Here is a 24271-nt window from a genome sequence, read left to right as displayed (position 1 = left end):
TTTTTAACTTTTTACTGATAAAAAAGTTATAGGTACGTATAAGTACATTTCCCTTATTATTCGCAAAAATGATAAAAGCTTATTTAATGGTAAATTATATTAGATTATATTAATTAATATAAATTAACGTCCTAATTTACTGTCTCAGTTTTGCATACTTAATTATATAAAATATTGGAAAAAAGGCATAAAAAGCACCCTAAAAACATGAGGCTTCAAGGTGATTGTGATCCCTATTTATTTATTTTTCTCTTTTAACATGGTTGAATCTTACATAAAAGAAAAGCTGGGTCTTTATTTAGGTATAAATTCATGTATAAGTCACTACCTAATTTTCTACTGTACATGTTTAACCAAAAATCTGCTCGTTATATGGCCGTCAAAAATAAGCGTGTTACTGAAAAGTACCCTAAGTTTGAAGGGAATGGGAAGCTGGAAGAATTGGCGATAGTTTAAGGAACAAAAAAACCTGTTTTGCCGCCCTTTGCAGCCTGAGGCCCCGGCCCCCCGGGCCATGGCTCGCTTGGCCCTAGGGTAAATACTCCCCTGTAAAGTACAGACTTGTCGAAGAACTCAATGCTGGTGATATAATAATGTACTAATAAAGTAGGTTCATACAAATAAACAATTGTAAATATTTCATTAATTTTACGAAGTATCCCTTTTGTGAAGCATAATTGTTCACTATCCAGCCGCACGATACACGATTGTCGGAGTTCACGTTTTACAATCAAAATGAAACCAAGAATTAAATAAAGCCACGATCTAAATTTTAAATTAATTACTTATATTACGTTTTGATGTGTATTAAACAACCTTTCATATCATGGCTACATTATTTTATTTTAACTTTTGTATTACATTTTATCAGCCAAAGGCTTCGTTCGACTTTTTTAGATTTTTCAGTAGGAGCGAAAAAGAAATTCCATACAAATTTTAAGAGCTCCTCTTAACTCTTCTTATAACAATAATCGAAAAAACAAATGAAGGGACATAGCTGTAGTATATACAAATCAAATGATGTAAAAGTATTTTCTATAATGTTAATATCGATAGAAGAAAATGGGAACTACGTTAGTATGGAAATGCGATTTCCACCCGGTCGTCCGTAGTTTCGACTTAAGGTTGAAAGCAAAAAAGCACGCTATTATATTGCTAAAATATCAGTAGCGGATTTGCTCTAAGGTTCGAGTAGGTCCGGGCCTAGGGCGGTTGGATATTATTATATTATTCTATCTTATATAGAAAGGTGCTGAGAAAAGGCCGGATAGTACTTAATAAGGGGCCTAGCGCTTAGAGCAGCAAATCCGCCACTGAGCAATATTTTAATTCATTAGTACTTACTTACCTAATATTGTTCGAATATAATATAGACTGCCGCGAAATAACTTTGCGTCAATAAACGAGGGGCTCCTTTGTTGCCCCCTACAATTCGTTTTTCGAAAGCGAATTTTTTCTGCTCTAATACCGTTGACTAAGAGTGTAAACCTGCCAAATGCAATTTTGAAAACAGAGAAATTTGTGCCAAATTTTATACACATTAAAGTTTAAAAAAATGGATTTAGCAGGTTTGCACTGTGAAGAGGAAAGAGGACGATCGATTCTCCATACAAACGTATTCCTTATTTTCCTCCTAGGATTTGGAAAAGATTTTTACACAATTGTATGTATTTTAATCATAGCTATAGGTATACCCGACCGTTAGATTTTCTTCGGATTTTTCTACATTAAGAGCTAGGAGCAAAGTTTCATACAATTTTTTAAAAGCTCCTAACTCTTATAATTAGTTAAAAATCGACAAAAATCGGTCGGGCATAGCTATGATCAAACTACATCCAATTGTGTAAAAATATTTTCAATAATGTTAATATCCAGTGAGAAAAATGTACGTTTGTATGAAAAGGCGATTTTGCGTGGCTCCGCCACTTTCGTTTTAACACTCTTAACCGACGATACGGCACGGCCGCGGTTTGCCCCACGATTGTAGATCACGACACACATACGTAAGGTTAACAATTTATACACGTTTTGAGTCAATTGCTTTATTACTGTTAATTTAGGTACATAGTTGATGACCTAATAAGTTACATAAATGATGCGACATTTTGATGTGCAACAATACATTTATTCTTTTTATAATCACATTTGCACTATATTTCATTAATTTCACTGTACCTCCTTCTCAATTAACTACTCGTTTTTTAGCAATCTTATCAATCAAAAAGTAAACATCTCAAAAAATACTTTCATTTAATATGTATGCATCAATGCCAGTGTGATAGCAACAGTCTGGCGACTAGCATTACAACAGTGACGGAATCTATGTTCCTTAAAGTATTAATCGGTCTGCTTCATTTTCTAAACAAGAGGTTATCACTGTTAGCAAATAGGTCGTATTCGTATAAATACACTTGAACCATTACATTGAGCTCAAACATTTTCTTGCATAACCGAAAAAAGGAGCAATATATCTTTTCGGTTTCCTCCAAAAAAGAACGGACGTTCTTGTGCAAAATTGTAACGGAATGATCCACATTAATGGAGTTTGCGAGGTAGGGTCTGTCACAGGACAAAACACAGCATACGTGGTAGGTACGTTACATACGAGTATCTAAGTCTGGATGAAGAATGTGTCGCCCGTGTGACAGGCCCTACGCCACCCCTTGGTGTGGGGTAGGCCGTCGGTCGGCTCCCGACCGATTACATTTAAATTTGAAATTAGATTAATTGAAATAAAATCAAAATTCCAACAGCACAAAAATTACTTATGCCACTTGAGAGGTATAAGGCTTATGCTAAACATTTTAAATTGCAAAACACGCCAACAATAATTGACAATATTTATATTGCACTAATCAAGTAAAATAGTTCGTGTCATTCACGATGACCCGCATATTTGTCAATTCTAACATTTAATAACATGACCATAAGAGGCAAGGCACGCGTTTTCGTGAATGACATGATCTATAGATACAGACAGGTTTATTTGAATTATCATACCGTAAAATTAGTTGAGTAACCCGAACAGTTTATGTAATATAGTGTTTGCATGTCAGTATAAATGTATTTATCACTAGCATAATGAGTTTCACAACATCGTCAAGGCTACTGACCCGATTTTGATTAATGAAGTGTCAATAGATAAGTTATAATGATTGGTCAGTATAGGATTAGATAGATCGCTCTAAGACAAGAAATAGTATGTGGTCGGATTAAAGGGTAAAAAGTACTTTCGACTTGTTTTTTCAATATCTTGACAGTTATTTTGCCTACTTTCCTAATTCTAATCAAACCACAGATCATTGACGCCTCCACACGCTTCACAAGTATTTCATGGCAAATGTCGAACATTATTAGTAGTTATACGAGATACTATACGAGTGTGGGTTTATGTCCTCATTTTACGGTAAGTAATTTTAATACATCTTTATTTTAGTATTTTCACACTTAATAGAAAAAATATACTAGCAACCAAGCTTCCGTAGCTAAAAAATAATGGAATGCAGGTTAGGAACATAGGTAGATACATTAGACGGGCATATACTATCAATTCACAAAACAAATATTAATAACAGTATCGTTACAGCTATTATTGTCAACACGCCAACAATAATTGACAGTCAAGTAAGATATATTTCAGCTATTAGTTGACACGGTAGTGGCCTATTTACCACATACCGCCTATCGTGCGTTACCATCCGTTACTCTCGCACTTACAAATTTGCGGGTAAGTGACAATTGACTGTAAATTTAATATCTAAAATGACTATCATTCGTTAATGTCAGGTGAGCTTGTGATATTGACAAGGTCATGCGTCTCTTTCTGACATCGCTAAGAAGCTCAATAGAGTCGGACTCTTTTCGTCATTACTGAGTGATAAAGGCAACCATAGTACTCGTGCTATATTTTGCCACTTTAGGTCAGTAAGCCCCGTGAAATAGTGCGTAATGCGTTAATACGTATTATCATTTTCTTCTGGTTAACAGTTAAGTACATTGACATATGTCTAAGAGACTCGTCGGCTTTTCAGTTCAGCGGTGTAACTCATGAATCCGAGCCAATCGTGCAGTCTATCGCAATTAGTTGCGACCATCGCGCGCGTGATGCGACGCCATCAACCAATCGCGTTGTGGCGTTAGACTGCATGATTGGCTCGAATTCATGTGCGAGACACTGCTGTACGCTGTAAGCCCATCCTTAGATATACGTCAATGGTTCCGTAAACAATGACCAATGATGGTGGAGATGAAAATTAAACAAAAAGTTCATTCGATACCAATACCACACCCAATCAATAATATTCCCACTAGTTATAGGTACAGTCAGCGTCAAATACTTTGTAGCAACCAAAGTAGCCAAATAGTTCGGTACACCATATATTAAGTATGGTGTACCGAACTATTTGGGCACTTTGACTGCCACAAAGTATTTGACGGTGACTGTACCCGAATACCTAAATAAAAATAAATAATTCTTAGGAATGTACATTTTGACAACAAGCGAGATTCAGATGAGTACATTTTACAAAATAACTTAGCAATTGCGCATAATTGCAACAACGTGCATTGAATTGAAACATATTATTATTTTTATCTACAAACTAATTTCCTAGAATGTTACCTTTACGTATTCCTTATCTAGAACGAATTGTTGGCTTCCTTCCTTGTACTCACGGCACCAGGCTTGGATGAAGAACAAGAGCACTAAACACTATCATACCGCGTACAAAAACTACAGTCTGATTTGATAATCTAGAAATTTCAATCTAATGAGAGCAATTAATCTGAAATCTGATGCAATGATTGACTGAAAACTGGGTGTTTACAGCCGCCATAAATAGCAAGCTAAAACTTTACGAGTGGGGTTTCATTAAGTTATAAAAAATACATACAAAATATTTGATTCCCTCACATTACTAAAACTTTTTAGAGCACCTAAGTCTGTTAGAAGAGTCGTTGTTTAGTTATTGTTTTATGTAGAACCATACCCCCTATACACCCCCATGCTATTAAAACAGAGTAAAATTAATGAGTACTTCAAAAAACTTCGGACGGTTTCGGTTTCATAAGTTACAAAGTTCGTGTTGCCATAAGACACAAACACGAAATAAACACAACGCCACGCTGTTAAGCAACACATATTAAACACTATTAAACTCTATGCGGCATACTGCAAAAAAGCGTAAACAACTATGTATGCCTAAGCAAAGGGAAAAAAATCCTGACAGTTATGAATTGACCAGATATAAATATATACTTAGTTGGGTCATAAGTTCTGTCAAAAAGGTTTTGACTGATAAAAAAGCTATAGGTTAAGATCCCTTATTATTCATTCATATACTAGGTGCCCGTCAATCCCAAAGTAAACAAGAAGTAATTTAAGACGCGATCTAAATTTTAAACGAATTATATTACAGTATAAAACAAGCTTTCAAATCATGACAAACTTTTTTTTATTAAAAGCTTTGTATTAAGTTTTATCAGTCAAAACTTTTGTGACAGACCTTATGACCCAACTAAGTATATGATACTAAATAATGCTATCGGTTAAACGGTATGTTAGCTTCGTAAATATCATACTCATAAATGTCAGGATTGATTTATTAGCTGCATTACTCTACAGACTAAATATATGGTCGATCGATGTACACGGCAATGAGCTGTAATCATAGCATAAGGATTGAAAAAAAAAGATTGTTCGATATTAGTTAGCGCATTTGCTGCGGATCTACGAGTACTCCGTAAATCCTACAATTCGAACGAAATTAAGCAGAAGTTTTATTTATTTCCCTTTTTCCTCGCAAGTGTGAATAAAAACATTGTGTGGGCCACAGGCGGTACTGGAATTACGTAAATTCTTGTTCACCGCCGCAATGTGATATTATTTTCCTCAATGACAGTTCGTTCATGACCTGCTTCCCGTCCGTAAGCACATTTGTGGACTTGTCAAGTTTTTTTATTATGGAAAATAGCGCTTGTGATACATTAACTATGTCACGAGATTTGGAAAACATCAAATATCGCTACTGTGAACCGCAACTTTTAGAGCTTAAAATGCATATTATTCTTTAAATACGATAAATATAACAATATTGTCTCTTGTGATGTCGAAATCTGACTAAAAATCGAACTACCCAACTCCACTTACTAATAAGATTACACAGCACATAGTGCTATAACAACAATACGCCACGCATAAAACTGTTATATCTACTAGTTACAACTACTTACACATTAACTGCAGTTCAATAGTAAAGCTGTGTTTAAAGTATTCTAATTATTACGAGTATATGTAAATAAAATATGTAAATATATCTGGGTATCCGAGATTCTTGGATAAACCAGACTTTCTTAATAATGGAACTCAACCTGAAACATTTTTCGTCTTATATGTCTAATAATGTATTTTGTTAACTTCATCGAAATCCATAGAGCGATTCGGGAAAACCAGCGATTGATAATAAACAACTGAATATAAGTAAATATTACAGATACGTGCGAGATTATATATATAAATACTGCTCTTTTATCAGTGCTGGGTTAAGATTCTTATTGATTCTGCTGACCAGCAGTTATAGTTAATCCCAATTTAAAATAACAAATAGTGAAATGCATTTGAAAATATACACCGTGTTTTTTTTTTTTCCTTTAATTTCGGGTGGCATTTACATATGGATAAGTGTTAAGTACGAGTTAATACATTTTCTACTAAACGTAAGTACTATCTCGGACGACGAAACATTGAAAACTGTGACATTGATATGTCACAGTTTTCAATGTTTGTGCGTGTTATAATAACGCTATATTTAATTACTTTATATAAAAATTATCCCATTTTGTTTCCTTCAACGTACTTACCCATACCCCGACGTTAACGGACTTCAATAAAAACACGGTGTATAATAATTAAATATATTTATATATTCTTACACTAATTGACTAAGCCCCATAGTAACCTCAAGAAGGCTTGTGTTGTGGGTACTCAGACAACGATATTTATAATACATAAATACATAAAAAACACCTATGTCTTAGCAACAAATATCTGTGCTCATCACACAAATAAATGCCCTTACCGGGATTCGAACCCAGGACCATCAGTTTCTTAGACAGCGTCACGACCCACTAGGTCAGACCGCAAATCGTCGTCAAATATTAATAATAATAAATAAGTTATTCTTGGCCTGGCTCTTAAAAATAGGTTACATTTTAATAGATGGTTTTAATAGATCGCATTTAAAGTCAATTTTAAAATAAAATATTAATATTTGACGTCGATAATAGAAAAAATACATACTTTTTTAATACAACAAATACTATTTTTTAATAGAACAAATACATTATTACTTTTCAAACCATAACATAAGTAAGATTCTGGTTTTAGATCATTTCATTGATCACTATTATGGCTAGTCTTTTAAATAGGCCAGATATCGATTCCGACAAAAACTAAGAGGGCTAATTAATTCAATTCATTCTATGTGCCAAAATGCGTAAATCGATGTCATGCCAAAAATGCGTACCATTATTTTGGAAAAGAACTGATACTCTTTTCAACAGCCAAGAACCACCGCAAGGAAACTCGCTTTCACGTAAATAACCGCATCGAAATCGGACCATCCGTTAAAGAGCTATAATGCCACAGACAGAACGACAGACACACATACAGACATTGGCGTCAAACATACAACACGTCTCTTTTTGCGTCGGGGGTTAAAAATAGTAAAATACCCTGTTGCACGCTATTGACACATCAATTATTCTAACGATTTTGCTGTGCTTTACCTACTAATTAGACTAATCAAATTAGATTTTTTCGAAGAATTAATCCAGTAAGCCGGAAAATCGTTTTGATACCTTCAATTGGTCCTAAATTAGTGTAATCCGAGTTAGCGCAATTCCAAGAGGTGTGCATAAAGTTTTGCTCTGTTTCAGTTGTTTTTTTTTTTTTTGCTTGTTGTACGAAAACGACGTTCGACGGTAAAATTGATGTCTGAGAACCTAGGAGACTTAGGAAAGGTACCTTAGTATGATTTCGTAAGTTGTAAAAAAGGCCGTCATTTTGAATTTCTTTATATTTGGTATACAAGTATTCAAATACGAAAACGCCTTTTCACCAGTATCTGATCCACTATATCTTGCTGGTGCTATTGTGATGTTGGATTCCGTCTTTTTCAAGTGATTTGGCAACCCGAAGAAAAATGTATCTCCCAAGGCTCTGAAAATTTATGCAAAACTCCTCTCTGGATTGCGCAAACTTGGATTACACGCATTTAGGACCAAATGAAAACATTAAAACGATTTCCAGCTTGCTGGAAATTAATTTCTGAAAACGCTTTTTATGGATCAAATTTGATTGGCCTATACCTCGTTAAACTAAAGCTTCTTAATTTAACTTAAGCCATCTCAAAGAAATAATGAAGATGTTTATTGGTTTCCATTATTAATTGTATGATAACGAAAATAAGAAGCGTTTTTGCAAAGTATTAAAGTTGTTTTCCTATATACCGCACGACAAATAACACATTATTTTTCTAATAGACCCTTTGCGCCCGTCTCTCTTGCATCGCATGAGGCAATATCCTACTTCAATATTTATATAAACATCTATCGTAATACAAGCGTTTCCGGAAAGGTACAATCGACCCATGAAAATGAGCCAACGAGTATACTTATAACTAGACTAGTATACTTATATTATCGTTGATAGTACAACTATTGACAACGTCTATAACAAACTACTAGAAGGGTACTCGGAAAGAACATGTCTAGTACGCAAACCTACGTAAAGAACTACATACACTATTTTATCTACACACATATTATAAACTTTCTATGATATATTCACTAACCCAAATTACAGCCAACATTGGGGCATCGTTGCTCTTTGGGCGGAACTCGTGGATATGTGGCGGCGTCGCCGAAATATGTTTAATGCTCATTTTAAACGATACTTTTGCTTTAAAAACAACAAAACAAACTCATTTTACACTTAAAACTAATTAAACGAAAGACAGTAAATGAAAACTTTTTTTCACGCATGTCACACATTCATGGTTTTTTTTATTCAAAGACAAACTAGAGTCGGGGGCCTTTTTCCGTATCGTTCGATACAAACTAACAAACGAGATTTGTTAAAATTGTATACAATTTACATTCTATGTCGAACAAAAAGGAATCTCGACTGATATTGGAATTCAGGGCGAATCGAATTGCTTTTTTTTTTTCAGATATGTTCGAAATTTGAATGACGTTGCCAAATCGATTGTTGATGTAGTAATGAAGCGATTACAACATTTTCACAGATAAGAAATTTGTTGTAACAAAACAGTTTATCTTAATCTTGGTCATTATTTACGGATTTTTAAGGCATCATAGAAGGTTTATGATATGTAGATAAAATAAATATTAAACAGTGAAATAGTACATTACGATACAAGTGCGAAAAATAGGAAATTCGAAACGAGTGGCGATAAATTAAAACACGACCGAAGGGAGTGTTTTAAATCGACACGAGTTGCGAATTACCTATTCGCACATGTATCGTACAACGTTTTACAGTACATATGGCCCTTTAAATGTTCGACACAGTAACGTAATATGCTACTTCTCGCACTAGTGCTATAAAGTAGCCCCATATGTACTGTAAAAAATATTATAATACAGTGTGATACAGTGATTACCTACAGAAGATGTAAGTAATAGCTCATTAACAGCTCTGCATTTTGGGTTTAAAATCTTATTTTCCAAAGAAAGTGACTAGACTTGTTTTTTCCGTATATCCTTCACTTAGTAATTTTCAACAGTTAGCAGCTAGATTAAGATCTGATGAAGTCCCATTGATTCGTCGGTTGGTTGTCACATATGACCATGAGCAGAGGCTCCGATCTATAAGCACGTTCGACGCCGAGACACATACCTGCCGCCTCGTTGTAAACTGGACTACCTGCCTGTAATAATAACAATACATCATTCATTTCTGGTGTACGTTAAACAAATTGTATATAACATTCATTTTATCTGGATCATTGCACTGATGAAAATATAAATAATGGAAACATAATTATAACGCAAAAAAGCTGAGCGTAATGTGATGAAATTTTGAACTTTTCGACGATCGATGATCGTCTAAATACTGGAATATGACACAGACTACTTATAATATCATGGGATTAAACCTCTAAGAACTCACACCAATGGTGGTTTAAATAGTACAAAAACGGGAGTATATCCTTTAGATAAGTTCCGAAAAACTGTTGGTACCAGCCGGGGTTTGAACCCGGGATCTCCGGATTGAAAGTCACACTACGCCCTTGCCAACGCTTCACATTAACATTTACGGGCTGTTTTCATATTGACTACTGTTTGCTACTTGCATTTAATGGCCAACGTATGTACAGTCACTTGGAATATGTTACACATGAGTATGTTACACAACGAAGACACCAAAAATATTAGACCGATTTTATTTGTAAAGCCATAATAGCGTGATATATTTTTGCGACCTTCGAAGAGTATTTTGTAAGTTTCTCTTAGGGTTAGGTGTGAGTAAAATTTATTATGTCAGACATAAATGAATATTAGCAATTCAAAAATAATGAACAGCGATGCGCCGGTGACCGGTAACCGGACTTACCGGAAGTAGCCGGAAGTTGCGATGGCAGTTTAAATCAAAATAGATACTCTTAAATGTGTGCGATGCTGCCTCCACAATAGGGAAAATACATAGTTAATATAAATTTATATCTGAAAAATTAAGTGACGAAATATAATTGCAGGCGACTGTATTCGCACTAAACACTAATCAATTAGCGGCCATTATTGGCGTATATTACCTTTGTGTTTTTTTGTATGAACATGTATAGAGTAAACAATATTAGGTTAGTTTGTAGATTGCAAATTTTACTAGTCAATTTATACAAATATATCACGAAAGCTGCAATGAAATATGTACTGTGAATTTCAATTTGTGATCAGCATACTACTAAACAAGCTCTAATAAAAAAAATAAAGTTGACTATATATTTAAAAAATAACTTTATGTAGAAACCATTTTCATGAGACCAATTCTCACCACTCGCACAAAGGACTACTACTACCTAAAGTAGTAAGATGGAAATCAGTTAGAAATATAAAAAAATTCTACCGCAAAAACATGGAGGTAATATATTATTGTAGCAACAACTAAAAATATTTTTGATATTGGCATGTACGGGAAGTACAAAGACAGCCACCCAAGGCTAGTTAATACTAATAACGTGGACTCACCGAGGCCTTGTGTTTCCACTCCTGCGAGCCGCCGAGTTCGTGGCACTTGCCCAGCGTCGGCGCCACGTTCCCCGTCGCGTCCAGGCACAGAGTCCGCCCCAACACCAGCTCATTGCGACTAGTTTCGAACCACATCTGTAAATACATACAGGTATATATTTTTCAATTATATTAAAGTTGCTACTTAAGTCGCGTATAAGCAGCATCAATTTGCTTATTATGATCTATTTAGAGCATAAAGATGATGTGCGTGCTTGTAAGTCTTAACAAAAATATATATTAATAGAAGCAATTTCCATATTTTTAAGTTATGTGCATAAATTGTTAATTTTTTTTAATGCGTTTTAGATCTTCGTTTCTGATAATTTCTACCGAGTCAAGTACAAAAATACAATTAGGACTCGAATCGATAAAGTTAGAAAAAATCCTTAAGATTGCTTATTATTAATATTATTACATTTTTGGTAACCGAATTGATTGTAATCTAAAAAAGGGATACAATTTTCTGAACCTACGGCACCTTAAAATTCTAGCAGAATAATTCATGTCAGATTGCAACTGTGTGTTTTTGTATTAAATGAGTTATTGTCATTAATTGTTGCAATGTATTTATAATCACTAAACGTATACATATAGTTCTGAATTGACAGTGTCATTGTCATTAAAGTTCTAATGAAAATTCGTAACTGAAAGTGTAACTCGTATAACCAATATTGGTTTAACAGCGATTTTTTTCCCAAACGTATTAAAAAACGGCGTTATATTAAATAAGACTGCAAATGTGATTATGTACTTGGCCTGTGTCTTTTATATGCATACGTCCCGTATATACGGGACTGCCACCGTATTTAAGTGTCGCGTCCCGTATTGTAACCCGTCCCGTTTTAGTCTCGTAAATCAATACCACTGTAGAATTGTCCCGTATCCGTTCCGAATAATTATGGCAACCCTAATAATGACACACTTTGCACACTTGTGATTTCTTGTAAATTTATTCACTAAGGCAGTTGTAAGGCGCGCGTTGGTATCCAACTATATTTTCGTATTTAAATATAACTAATTGAGCACAAGAAAACAGTGTCAATCCGTCAATCTTTCCACACTCAACCACAATAACACGCGTAAAGTTTTACTAATACTCTGCCCTCAGCCGGGTATATTATGTGTTAGCGCCATATGTATAGACACAGCTTCCGGCCTCTTAGAGAAAATACGTCTCTTACTTGGTTAAGCGTCCGTATGCAGCTGGCGAGGACCAAGCCGCTGCCCTTGCTCTTGATGTCCTTGACGCTTTGTATGCACAGCGACGTGTTTTTCAGACGTAATTGGAAAGAGTCAGTGTAATTGCGCTGCCTGTAAAAAAAAAGTTAGATTAATTATTTGTATAGAAATGAATTTAGGCAAAGTATAGCCCGAAGAACTACAGTTGTATGGCACTGACCTGGAATGCCACGGCTGGAACTTGTTCTTGCCGGGGTCGTTGAGCGCCGCCATCCTCCTCTTGGCCGCCGAGTCGTCGCCCAGCTCGAGCTCGGGGTACACATTATCGAGATACCACTTGAAGGACTTGCACTGCAGTCGGTCTCGCAGCGCCTTGCGCTCGGAAATATCGCCCACAGAAACGTGCGCCGCCGATGGGTTCTGATGTATTACTTTCTTCTGCAAAATTTCATGGAAACGAAACAATTATGACTAGCTTCAAGAGGTCGACGATCGTAAAATATGTCGGTTACATGTGATTGTTTAAAAATGTCGACAGTTTTCTATTACCAGGTTACCGGCTCGTCATCAATCTTTGAACAGAAGCTCTTTATCAGCTACGAGTGTGACCATCAGAGGACTTCAAAATATGCATGTTAATTTACGGTATGGTTGGCAATGTTCAAGGTGTACGTACAATGTACTCGTCCATCCACACGTAGGCCATCCGCATGGAGTTGTGCAGCATGTAGTCCTCCTTCTCGCCGAGCCCGTAGGGGCGCCGCTTGCGGAATACGTGCCCTACGCGACTACAGGGCACCAACTCCAGGCTCCCGCCACACATCCATATCTGAAACGTAGCGCTCACATTTCTAAGAATGTTTTTAAGTTTAAGTACTGGCTTTTCTGTGTTGCATCCAGGGGAATGGAAAAATATGTTTATAAACATTTTTTTAGGCGTTACGGCAACACGGGTATTATGCCAAAAGTTATATAACTCTCTTGCCCAGTTCAAACATGAATGTTATCTAACTAACTTGCTAAAGAATATGAATGAACCGATTTGTACACGACATTTTGGTACATATGAGAACCTATTTTTAAAATATTTATTGCACATTAGTGTAGGTAAGTGTCGGTAGACTTCAGGAACAAACAAAAAACACATGTCCGCGCATGGCGCACGACACCCATGCGTGTTACTATTATTCAATTTACGAATGAATTGGGAAGCGTTATCTCCCTGCGGTACGAAATCTGTAGCATATATATCCTAGAGTTATATTGTATCATAGTTAAACAAAGCCAGTTGTCCACTACCGCTGAACAATTTACTGAAGATACAACTTACTAAGCCCATTGTAAGCGCGATATGTTTCTATTGGAGTTTATTAAATGTGTACTTACCCTGAATGAAATCTCTAGGTTTTCACCTCCCCATACATTCATGCCGGAGTCGTATTTGCCGATGTAGTTGAAGTACTGTCGGTATATCGCAAACAATCCGCCAGCCATTGTCGGAGACTTGATAGGTTGCACGAAATCTTCGTCAGCTTAAAACATTGAATAATACTAACTAAAATTATCAGTTAAGAGGGCGCGTGAACCCAGAACATTAGAATGGAATAAAGAATATGGCGTGCCGCGTGAAAGTTCTGACAGAATTGCGCGGTATTTAACGTTTTTCCTCAATAACTCTGTAAGTATACTTTAGATTAAAATTTCGCTAGTCAAATTCCTCGCCTATATCACTAGCTGTTTTATACTAAAATTACACTGCTACGGTATGCCGGGTGGTAATTGAAAATAAATGAAAATTTCACATGGTTTCGTGATTTTTTTCTATCGAACCAACTTAAATCTTTTACAGTTTTTCTTAGAGTGTGGCCTCGGAAATATAGTCAGGTGGGGTAAGCGAAACAGTTTATGTTGCTCTGGGCAAGATAAACCGAATGAGGAAAGGCCCTCTACGTAAGTATTATTAAATTAATTTTATTTATGCATCAGTTTTATTTTTAGTATTACCATTTAATTTAGTTTTTAATATCTATAATCATCTCTAACGTCCACTCAACCGCGCTTAAGCACGCACTGTCATTCCACGTGTAGATGCGTGCTGCCACTGATGGCCCACCTTTGATGTGCGGACAAAAACCAACACCGTGGCCATCCCACCGGCATCTCGCCGCACCATAAGCCATCCGACATCACTGCGCTCTCCACACGCTGGTCCATCCTAGTGGGCCAGTATGATGGCCCATGGTGTAGAGGAGCCATTACCTAGTTGGTTACTAAGTTCTGTTACTCGGTTTGCAACTTCTTTTCTTGCGTTAAAACAATTGCTACTAATAAAACTAAGAAATGTCACATTATGTCTGATTTGTGACCTACAATTCTATATTACGCATTACACTTATCTTGTTGTATTTAGGTACAATGAATTGGGGTCTAAAAGAGTATCATGTTGCTTATAATTGTGGGCACAAATGTGGGCAATGCAAAGCATAATTTTGAAATTGCTTCAAAACCTTCAAATTAATAAGCAATTCATTTATCGTAATACTAATACGTATAATAGTAAGTACCCTTAGCTTAGTGATGACCGCGAAAGACCTGGAAGACCACGCACTGTCCGACGTCATTCTCAATAAAAACAGTAAAGGCGAGAAGACAAAAGAAACCCCGTCTGGAAGCAAAAGTTGTTGGCAGTTCAGATGTCTGTGAAAAGAGGCTATAATAATATTTAAGAAAAAAAATCGACTTCAATGAGGGAGACCGGTGAAAGAAAGATTATTGTTGATTTTGGATTTCATACAATGAAATTAAAATAAATGTCTTGAAAATCTAATTTGCTTAACACACACAGCGAAGAGGACAAATCGCCAGACGCAAACTATGCACATTGAAGAGTTCTATTCTGATCATCATCAGCAGTTCCACTTCATCTAATGTCACTTTTTAAAATTTTAATGCTTGATGTGTTAAAGAAAATACAAAAATCACTATATGTCTGAATTCAACATATGAGGAGTTTCCTCGATTCCTCATAGATTCTACCATCAGACCACGAGCTTGACAAAAATGTATCTTGTAAACCTAATTTGCGCAACAAACATAAAGAAGACAAAAAGTCGCCAAGCGGGAACTATGCGTCGTTGAAGAGTTCCATTCTGATAAGCATCAGCAGTTCCACTTCATCAAATGTCACTTTTTAAAATATAAATGCTTGATTTGTTGATGAAAATATAAAAATCACTATATGCCTTTCACATTTGCAGAGTTCCCTCGATTCCTAATGGATCCCATCATCAGAGCTGAGCTTTGACAAAAACGGAACCAATCTGTATATATATAAATTCAATCAAAAAAAATTTTTCGAAATCGGTCCAGAAATTACGGAGTTATGAAGTAACAACATTAAAAAAAACATACAACCGAATTGAGAACCTCCTCCTTTTGAAATCTTGAAGTCGGTTAAAAAAAGTTATCAACGAAGACCCTGGCTGCACGCCTACCTCAAACAGAACGGTAATTTGCTTAACCTTTTGACCGCCAAAGACGTCATATGACGCGCGCCGCAACAGCCCAATATCAACCTTCATGAGTACCGACAAGGTTCACGATTACGCGCCGCGTACGATAGGCGTGGCGGTTTGGAGGCAATGAGGCGGCTCGACAGAAGTCGCGTTCTTCCAAAGCGGTACGCACAAAACGGCCACCAAAAAATATTATTTACATACGAAAAAAAATTACCATGGAAAAGTGTTGTAACCGCCAGAATGATAATGTATGCAAAAACTAGTCAAATTCAGAATCAAGTACCTAGAGAGCACCATCTGCTGAAAACTGGGCCAAAAATCTACCAAGAAACAGTTCTCGAACCAATTGTGAAGTCTATAAGCCAGGCCCTATTAGTTATTGTATTAGTTAAAGTTTATTCTAGTTTCGTTTGTTTATTTCATGTAAATAAGGATTGTTACAGTAACAGAACTTGGTAACTAACTAAGTAGGTATATCCGAAGTAAACAACGATTAGGTATGCAGACTTAGCTCACATGCCTACGCAATAAGTTAGCAATTGAAGTTAATTTTACGTAAAAAAAACAACATACTTTTCAGTGTTCCTTTAGGCAAGTTATCCCATTTAAAATGTAGCCCCCAGTTGAAGCCTCCTCGCACCAGAGGGCTGGCCGAATACTCGAAAGTGTCGGCGTTAATGACGTCAATGACGGGCGCGACGGCTCTGGGCGAGTACAGCACGGTGCTCCCGTCCACCCCTTCGGACAGCCGCGCAAGGAGCGGCGGGAGCCACTCTGTGTTAACCTCTATGTGAGAGTCTAGGAACACCAGTACCTGTGCACAAACACCTATACTTGAAATATCCTTCAGAATTCAGTCGGTTCTTTGAATGCATAACTGTACTATATAAAAATGTTTATTGTTAAAAAATTTAAATAAAATATTTCAAAAAAATTTGATGCAAACTTGCAGCTAATACGATAGTAGGCTTAAACCTTGACACTTAAAAAAGAAAAAAAATCGCACTTAGTGTAGGGTTATCATCGTACGTCCCTTAGAACTAGAGACAGACCAAGATAATTTGTCAGCTATTTTGACAGCCCAGACAGGGCAAGTGTTATTTTGAACGTCAAACTTCTATGAAATTATGACGTTTACTTACTACTTGCGCAGGCTGGGCTATCAAAATCGTGGCCAACTTAGCTTGGTCTGACTTTCTGACTGACTGAATTCTCAGATCTCTGATCAGGACACCTTTGCATTTGCTTTCGGAAACCACAATTTGATACGGTAGACCTACTTACTAGTTATGTGTAATGTGAAGATTGTATGGGAGCATAATCAAAGTTCCGGCCCGAGCATAAGCAACTTTAAAAAACATACCACCACTAATAAATATATAGAACCACGCAATCAAGTATGTGTTTGGGCCAGCTATTGCAATAACCGCACGTAATCGTAAATACCATTAACATCCTATAACCGTTAATTATATTGGAAGGTTATCTATCTAACCATAAAATATGGGGATATTTAATATAAAAATGCAAACTAGAGGAGAGGCGACCTTTCGATACGATAGGCTATTGAATTGAAAATGTGGACAAAATGATGCAAACTAGAGGAGAGACGACCTTCCGATTCGATAGGCTCAATGAAAATGTGGACAAAATGTTATGTCTGCTTTTCTTATAATATAAACACAATAATCACATATGTATTTAAGGCTGGCCATACACACTAGGGTATGCCTGCGCAGTTTTGCCTGTACAGTTCAACTGCACAGGCAAAGCTGTATAGAAAACTGCACAGTCGAATGGCACACACGCTCCGTTTTACCTGTGGAATTGGTAAAACTGCGCAGGCATACCCTTGTGTCTATGGCCAGCTTAAGTAAGGATAGTTCATACACAAGTTCATTACGTTTGAAATTCTCCCTTGTATGACATCAAGAGTCATACACGACGGGACCTGGGTGTACATACCTCTCCGATGCTATTGTCGGCCCCATGCAGCCTCGCGCGTATGAGCCCCTCCCTCCTACTTGTCCGTAGAAGTCTTATGATAAAACCATGTTTAGGATTCCTGTCAGTGGACTTCTTCTCGGCATTAGGATCATCAATGATGTAATCTACAACATTCTCGACATCTATGTTATTTGTTTCAAGCATTTCTTCATCCCTTCGCATATTGTTGTTGAGATCATTAACAGCTTTCTGTATATCATCATGAAGACCTTCTATGTCACTATAATCATCAACTAGAATGATTTCTTTCAAATGTTTCTGATCTGTTCTGTCTAATATTGAATGCACGGAACGCATGAGAGTTTCAAAGTGTTCATTGTAGAAACATATAATTATGGATGCCTTTGGTAGTTTATTACTGTACTTCCGTATACGACATCTGGATAAATGGTAAAAGGTAATTTATAACAACATTTCAACCATTCAGGATTAAGCACAGACTTATGGTAGGTACTATATAAATATGCCACAATGGATGTAGCATAATAACTTCTAAATAAATTAATATTGTAAGAAACGTGTAGACTTCTAGTGCACGGAACAAGGAAATTAAGAATGAGAATTGTTGGGATATGAAGCAATACTTACAACTTATTTCTTGTATCAGGTACACCACGGTGATTTCCTATTCGTTGTGATATAAGTGTGTTAAAAGCATGCAAATTGTATCCCTTGTCACGAGTTCTAACATCTTCAGCATTGTGTATCAATCCAAATTGACTGTCTGGAAAACACACCAGTAAGAAATTAACCTTTTGAACGCTTTCTCTCTCGCATCAAAATGTGGCATATACACCAACATCTCAATTAGTGAGAAACAAATTTAAACCTTATCTGTCAACAGTAAAATTGCTTTGACAGTGTCTGCCATGACCCCTTTAGTGGTTGTTGGCGTGGTAGGCACGACAGCACACAACCAATTTAGTGGCTCTTGGCATTCAAAGGGTTAATGTATTGGAGATTACGAAGAAGCAAAAAAACAATACATACTGCCCCTACTATTCACACAATAGGTTACCTAGACTTTTATCTGGCTTGGCTGACAGTTTGAGTCCCATTTGTTTGGCATACTTTTCCTTCAGCATCATTTTTCGTTGATATTCAGATGGATTTTTTTGGAACTTCCACATGTTTCCTGAATATTGATTTTTCACTCCAGGGGTATCATACAGTAAATCTTTGCCCTCTAGGGCAGCAATAGATTTGTCATTATTCTTTATACGGTTCTTCTCCTCGGTATTCACTAAACGGTAATGTATTTTTTTCTCTCCATTGATCATAACTGTTTCACCTAAAATTTAAATCATATATTCTGTAGATCTACAGGCACAGTTGGGCTTTTCTCGGGAATGTTCATCTAAAGCCATAATGCCTATACAAAACAAGAGAATAATCTGAAGAATAGCATATGTGAGATACGTAAGAAGAGTTTGAAGAGTAGAAAACTTGGTTTTCTTAGGGAGTGATTAGTGAATCCCTGCGCCTAGACATACATCCCTCAGCCTGATCAAGAATATAACTATTCTAAATTGAATATGTTGGTTCATTACCCAGAGAGGCAACGGGATTACTATATCCCACATTTTGGTTATGGATTACAGCAACATATGTGACTTTTATTAATGCCATCTCATACAAGATATGCAACACAGTTGCAAATCTATTAGTACTATTTAAGACATGCTCACTCTTTGCCGCCAGGTAGAGCCATTCTTCTTGACTACAAAATAAGATTCATTACAAATCTATTCAAACACTTATACCTACTAATTAAGGTATATATAACTGAATGTAATGTTAAAAGCATTCTTAACCTCTTGTAAATCTTGCCATTAAATGATAGATACAGTTTAGAATAAGTAGCTTAAATCTCCAGTATTTTCATAATTATTCACCAAGGCTTTTGCATCAGTACCTAACTTTTATTACCCAAAAAATTTGTGCAAACATTTTAAGTTTAAATAAATAATAATATCCAACCTTAATTATTTAGCATGATAATAAATATAATAACACACAAAATGCTCCTGTAGTTTTGGGGTAAGCAGTAGCAGTAATATCTATACAACTATATGAAATAACTAGTGAAAACCTCTTTCTAAAGAATTTACCCAAATAAAGAATTACTAGACAGTAAACTTACCGCTCATGTTCAGTAACCAATACAAATACAAAGAAACACTCCACGTCGCCGATGCAAATATAATGCCCCAAAGGAAAGAGTTATTTATTTTACCCATCCTTCTAAGACAATATCTTAACATCGATATCTTTAAAAAGCATTGAAGGATTATTTAATGCACAGAGTACTTTTAAAATAAGCATATAAATTATGTAGCCCGGGTTTCTATAAACTGCATTACACAATAATACTCTGTGTGTAATTAAAATGACACCACTTAATCTAAAAATGAGGCAGGTTATAGTCGCATACTAAAGTATTTGGAAATACTTGAACCATGTTATATGCATAATACTATTTAGTATTTCCGAGCCGAATACAAATAAAAGCTAACAATGACAAAAAAACTACAGAGTGCACCGCGATACGCGGCTACTACTGAAGAAAGGGAAGAACAATGTTGCCAAGTGCGCGAAGAGTATTATCGTATTTGAGTGTCAAAATTATCGTACCGCTGAAAAAAAATCATACGTCTATCAAAAAGACAATACTCCAAAAATTGCTTGCAATATAAGCTTAAATTTCCAATATACTATCAAAGAAAACACAGTTTTCGTCTAAATTACACAAAAATAAGTTTTATATTTGTGTATTTTTGTGACAGATCCAAACGGTTTACAAAAAAATTTGACAACTTTGAGCAAGGAGCCGAATATCCGAATGGTTCTAATTTTGGGTGGCATCGTCCAAAGGCTGAAATTATCGTACGCAAAAGTACGATAATGCTCTTTGGAACTTACATCGTACTGGGGGCCTACCGCGAAAATCGAAATTTGCAAATGCCGGGGATCTTTCTCTTTTACTCTCACTAATACATAATTAGAGTGATTGAGAAAAATGCCCGCAATTGACGAACTTCGATTTTCGCGGTTGTAGCCGTAAGCTCAAATTGTCGTACATTTACGATAATTATCGTATGCCTGGCAACACTGGTGAAGAAAGAAAGACATTACATTAGGGTGCGTTCAGATATTATCCTACATACAACTAAGATAAAAGATTCACTTGCCCACTAATTGCTTATGACAAATACTCCAGATTATAACACGTGTTGTAGTATACTTTAATGTTTATTAAAAAAAAAACAAGATAAATATTACAGGTTCTAATTTTATTAATATATCATTTGTACCAAGTCGAAAGTAATTCTGAACGTGAAAAGGCATGAAGCGTATTCAAGCCTATTTCAATCCGCTCTGAGAACGTCACATCTTTTGACTACTTTGACATCATAAGACCTCATTCGCACGAGCGCTTTTATAACGCGCGTTAAAAAAGCATTTCAATGACACATTTTCTTTCGACACCCTTTGTGAAAGGGCCAATTTCTGCAATAATTTTGAACTCAATTATTGCAGGAAATATATTTTATTAGTTGGTTAAAAACCCACACGCACACATACACAGCTTGCCCACCACCTAAATGGCTACGGCTTGAGTATCAAATTTTGTACTGAGAACAGACAACGGGAGGCCTTGGTGTTACGTGTGTATGTACATATAGTTGGTCAAACCAATATGTCAGTAAATAAGCACAAAAAAAACTATACTCATCCTTTTTTTTGGGTGCTAGTACTGGTGTAAAACAAAGATAGTATAATTCTCTCTGTCTATGTTTGACATGAGATCGTCCTTTGACAAACTATAGTTAAATGACTTATATGTCAAACCGTAAACTGTGACATCACACAATTTTTTTCAAAGAGCGGTTTGGGCGCGAAATTATGTGTCAAAATATATTTTTTGTAATTTAACATATTTAAAGCCGTTTTTATGGTAAAAGTTGAATTTTAGGGCAACGTTTAGTTAATCTAAAACGTATTACAAGCGTTAAAAAAATTGGAAACATCCCTATTGGGGCGATTGAACGACTCAATTTTCTATCGTTCGTTATTGGAATTTTAACTTTGAGCGCTGGCCGTTAAATCGAATTTAGCATACAGAATTTCTAACGTCAGGTATTAACGCAACGCTTATGGAAGGTGGAGGTAAGGAATTAAATCTCCATGTACCAAAAAGTGTCATCTTAAAACTTAAAACAAGTAGCGCTACAATACCTAGAATACTAGACAAAAAAAATCAAATCATAGACAGCCCACAGCCCCAATGTTTTGTACATAATTTGATAGTTCTCTTTAAAGGCTTTAAAGACTTCGGTCTCTATAAGGACTCAAGTTTCGACTGAATGACTAGTCTGAAAAACTGAGACGAGTCTAAAGCAGAGGACTCAAAGGACTTGAGTCTTAACCAAACACTAGTACATAACTATAATTAAAAAAGTCTAGCTATCTCCGAGGTTCATGAATTAATAAAATAATAATAAAGAAAACATAACTCCCTCGGGAAGTAAGTTAGTAAGTTAAAATTGAACTGCACGCATTTGTGTTTTAATAATAATACACTTTTATTTGTATAAATGTGATGAAAGTTCGCTTAAAAGTTAGTTAATCTTTAGCTTCGCTTAAAAGTTAGTTAGAAGCTATTAGACAAATAACCAAAAACCATAATTTAAGAATTAAACCCGTATAAAGTAAGAGTAGTAAGTACGAAAAAATCCTTTAATAAGTAATGCACACTAAATGTAAAAATAGCCATAATAAGTCCTATAAAGAAGTCATCCAACTAAAATAAGAGTATCTGAGATAAATTTATAAGGTGGTACTTCCAAATTAAGCGGCGCCGGTCCCTTCCGAGCTCTTCCAGCGTTGTCGTAATGACTGCCATGACAGGGACAGTAAAAGCCTCCGGCATAGTCTCCAGAGTTGGGGATCGGCACGCAGCCCAGATGAGTACATATGCCTATTACAATTAGCCATTCCTGCCTTTGAGCGCGCTTGTCTGTAGGCTCCGGGTCTCTCAACGAAGAAAGCGGAGTAGCATTCTCCAGTTCAATTTCAGAGGCAGTTCGGTTCTTCACAAAAACTGGTTTGCCTCGCCACTTAAACGACATGCACACCCCTGGAGCAATTTTTGATATATCTATTTCCATTGAAGCCATCGCAAGAACATCAGCTGCGGCTCCCATATAGTGAATGTAATGTGACGCATGTGATTTCACGCCGTACGCGCAAAATAATAAACCAAAAAACCCAATAACATACGTACCCCCCGGTTTAGCATCTCCGGAACCCCATGAAGTCTTTCTAGTATCTACGTACGGACTTTTTCTGTAGTTATCAAAATTGGGATATTCAAGATCACGGTGGAAAGGGGGTTTTGGACACTCTTTCGCAAAACGGACTTGAGTCCATAGCGTAAGCACTGTTGTTGGATGCTTTATACAATGTTTGCTTTTGCATATTTCTGGGTGATTTACCTTGTCAAAGCTGTCCTTGCTGACAAAGTTTTCGGTTGATACAACGCTTATTGTTTTTATAATATCGCGGCAGCATAATACATTCCGAAATATGGCACTGCCAGACCTAGTCAAGACACTGCTTAAAAAACTCATCACTTAATTCGATCGAACACAATTATCGTATTTACACAATTTATCCATATTTTCAAGCCAACTCGAAGACAACATTGACATTTACCTAATCAAAATGTTATTCATTCTTTAATACTTAACCTTAATAACCTTGCCAGTTATTATTTTATGTACGTATATATTACACCTGTATACTGAACAGACAGTACTAGGGTATGCAACCTCCAACCAAGATTAGCGATTTGAGATCTCACGCGAAAAATCTGAATCGAAATGGGGTGTTTCGTGATCTCGACATCTGATTTTCGGGATCGAGTTTAATGTACCTAGACGAGATCGAGATTTCACAAAGTAAGTAAAAAGAAGCAATTTTTAATGAAAAATCCTTAGGAAATCGGTATATACTACCTAATTAAGATTTATCCTGTTATATTTGCAAAAAATTGCGGGTACACTCCGCTTGATTTTCAGCACGCACAGCGCTCTTATCGTCATCAATTAAAGCTGGCCTCAGACTGTGACGCTGTAACGTTTTACTGTAAGGAGCTACTGTATTACAGTTTGGGGTGGGGCAACCAAAACGAAATTTCTCGAAGTACCTAGGGAGAGGACAGAGAAGCTTAATCCTAATAATTCCTATCTATT

The 24271-nt window shown here is 36.2% G+C and overlaps 2 protein-coding genes across 3 annotated transcripts; both read right to left on the bottom strand.

Moving 5' to 3' along the window:
• Positions 1–6898: 6898 nt before the first annotated feature.
• On the bottom strand, positions 6899–21234 carry LOC133516721 (polypeptide N-acetylgalactosaminyltransferase 35A). 2 transcript variants are annotated; one of them, XM_061849721.1, is made up of 11 exons: positions 20158–21234; positions 19033–19305; positions 18603–18738; positions 17973–18393; positions 16581–16821; positions 13876–14021; positions 13166–13318; positions 12710–12927; positions 12492–12621; positions 11269–11403; positions 6899–9950 (listed from the first exon to the last, which is right to left on the bottom strand). In XM_061849721.1, exons 1-11 carry the CDS (start codon positions 20276–20278, stop codon positions 9819–9821), a joined length of 2106 nt encoding a protein of 701 aa, XP_061705705.1. In that variant the 5' UTR covers positions 20279–21234; the 3' UTR covers positions 6899–9818. The 2 variants fall into 2 exon arrangements, with proteins under 2 accessions (XP_061705705.1, XP_061705706.1); XM_061849722.1 differs by lacking the exon at positions 19033–19305.
• A 1506-nt stretch (positions 21235–22740) lies between these two features.
• LOC133516748 (cytochrome b-c1 complex subunit Rieske, mitochondrial-like) lies at positions 22741–23876 on the bottom strand. Its single transcript, XM_061849723.1, has one exon. The coding sequence runs from the start codon at positions 23645–23647 to the stop codon at positions 22811–22813; it is 837 nt and encodes a 278-aa protein (XP_061705707.1). The 5' UTR covers positions 23648–23876; the 3' UTR covers positions 22741–22810.
• Between the last annotated feature and the right edge of the window lie 395 nt (positions 23877–24271).

The sequence above is a fragment of the Cydia pomonella genome, chromosome 1 (genome assembly GCF_033807575.1).
Source record: "Cydia pomonella isolate Wapato2018A chromosome 1, ilCydPomo1, whole genome shotgun sequence".
NCBI classification, from domain to species: domain Eukaryota; kingdom Metazoa; phylum Arthropoda; class Insecta; order Lepidoptera; family Tortricidae; genus Cydia; species Cydia pomonella.
The sequence above is the reverse complement of the archived record's forward strand: the minus strand, read 5'-3'. Positions and strand labels throughout refer to the sequence as shown.

Coding starts and splice junctions, on each gene's coding strand:
- LOC133516748 (XM_061849723.1), bottom strand. CDS start 23,647: ATGAGTTTTTTAAGCAGTGTCTTGACTAGGTCTGGCAGTGCCATATTT.
- LOC133516721 (XM_061849721.1), bottom strand. CDS start 20,278: ATGTTAAGATATTGTCTTAGAAGGATGGGTAAAATAAATAACTCTTTC. Junction 12,622..12,709: donor TTCCAGCCGTGGCATTCCAG/GTCAGTGCCATA, acceptor TTTTTTTTACAG/GCAGCGCAATTACACTGACT. Junction 11,404..12,491: donor GCATACGGACGCTTAACCAA/GTAAGAGACGTA, acceptor ATGTATTTACAG/ATGTGGTTCGAAACTAGTCG.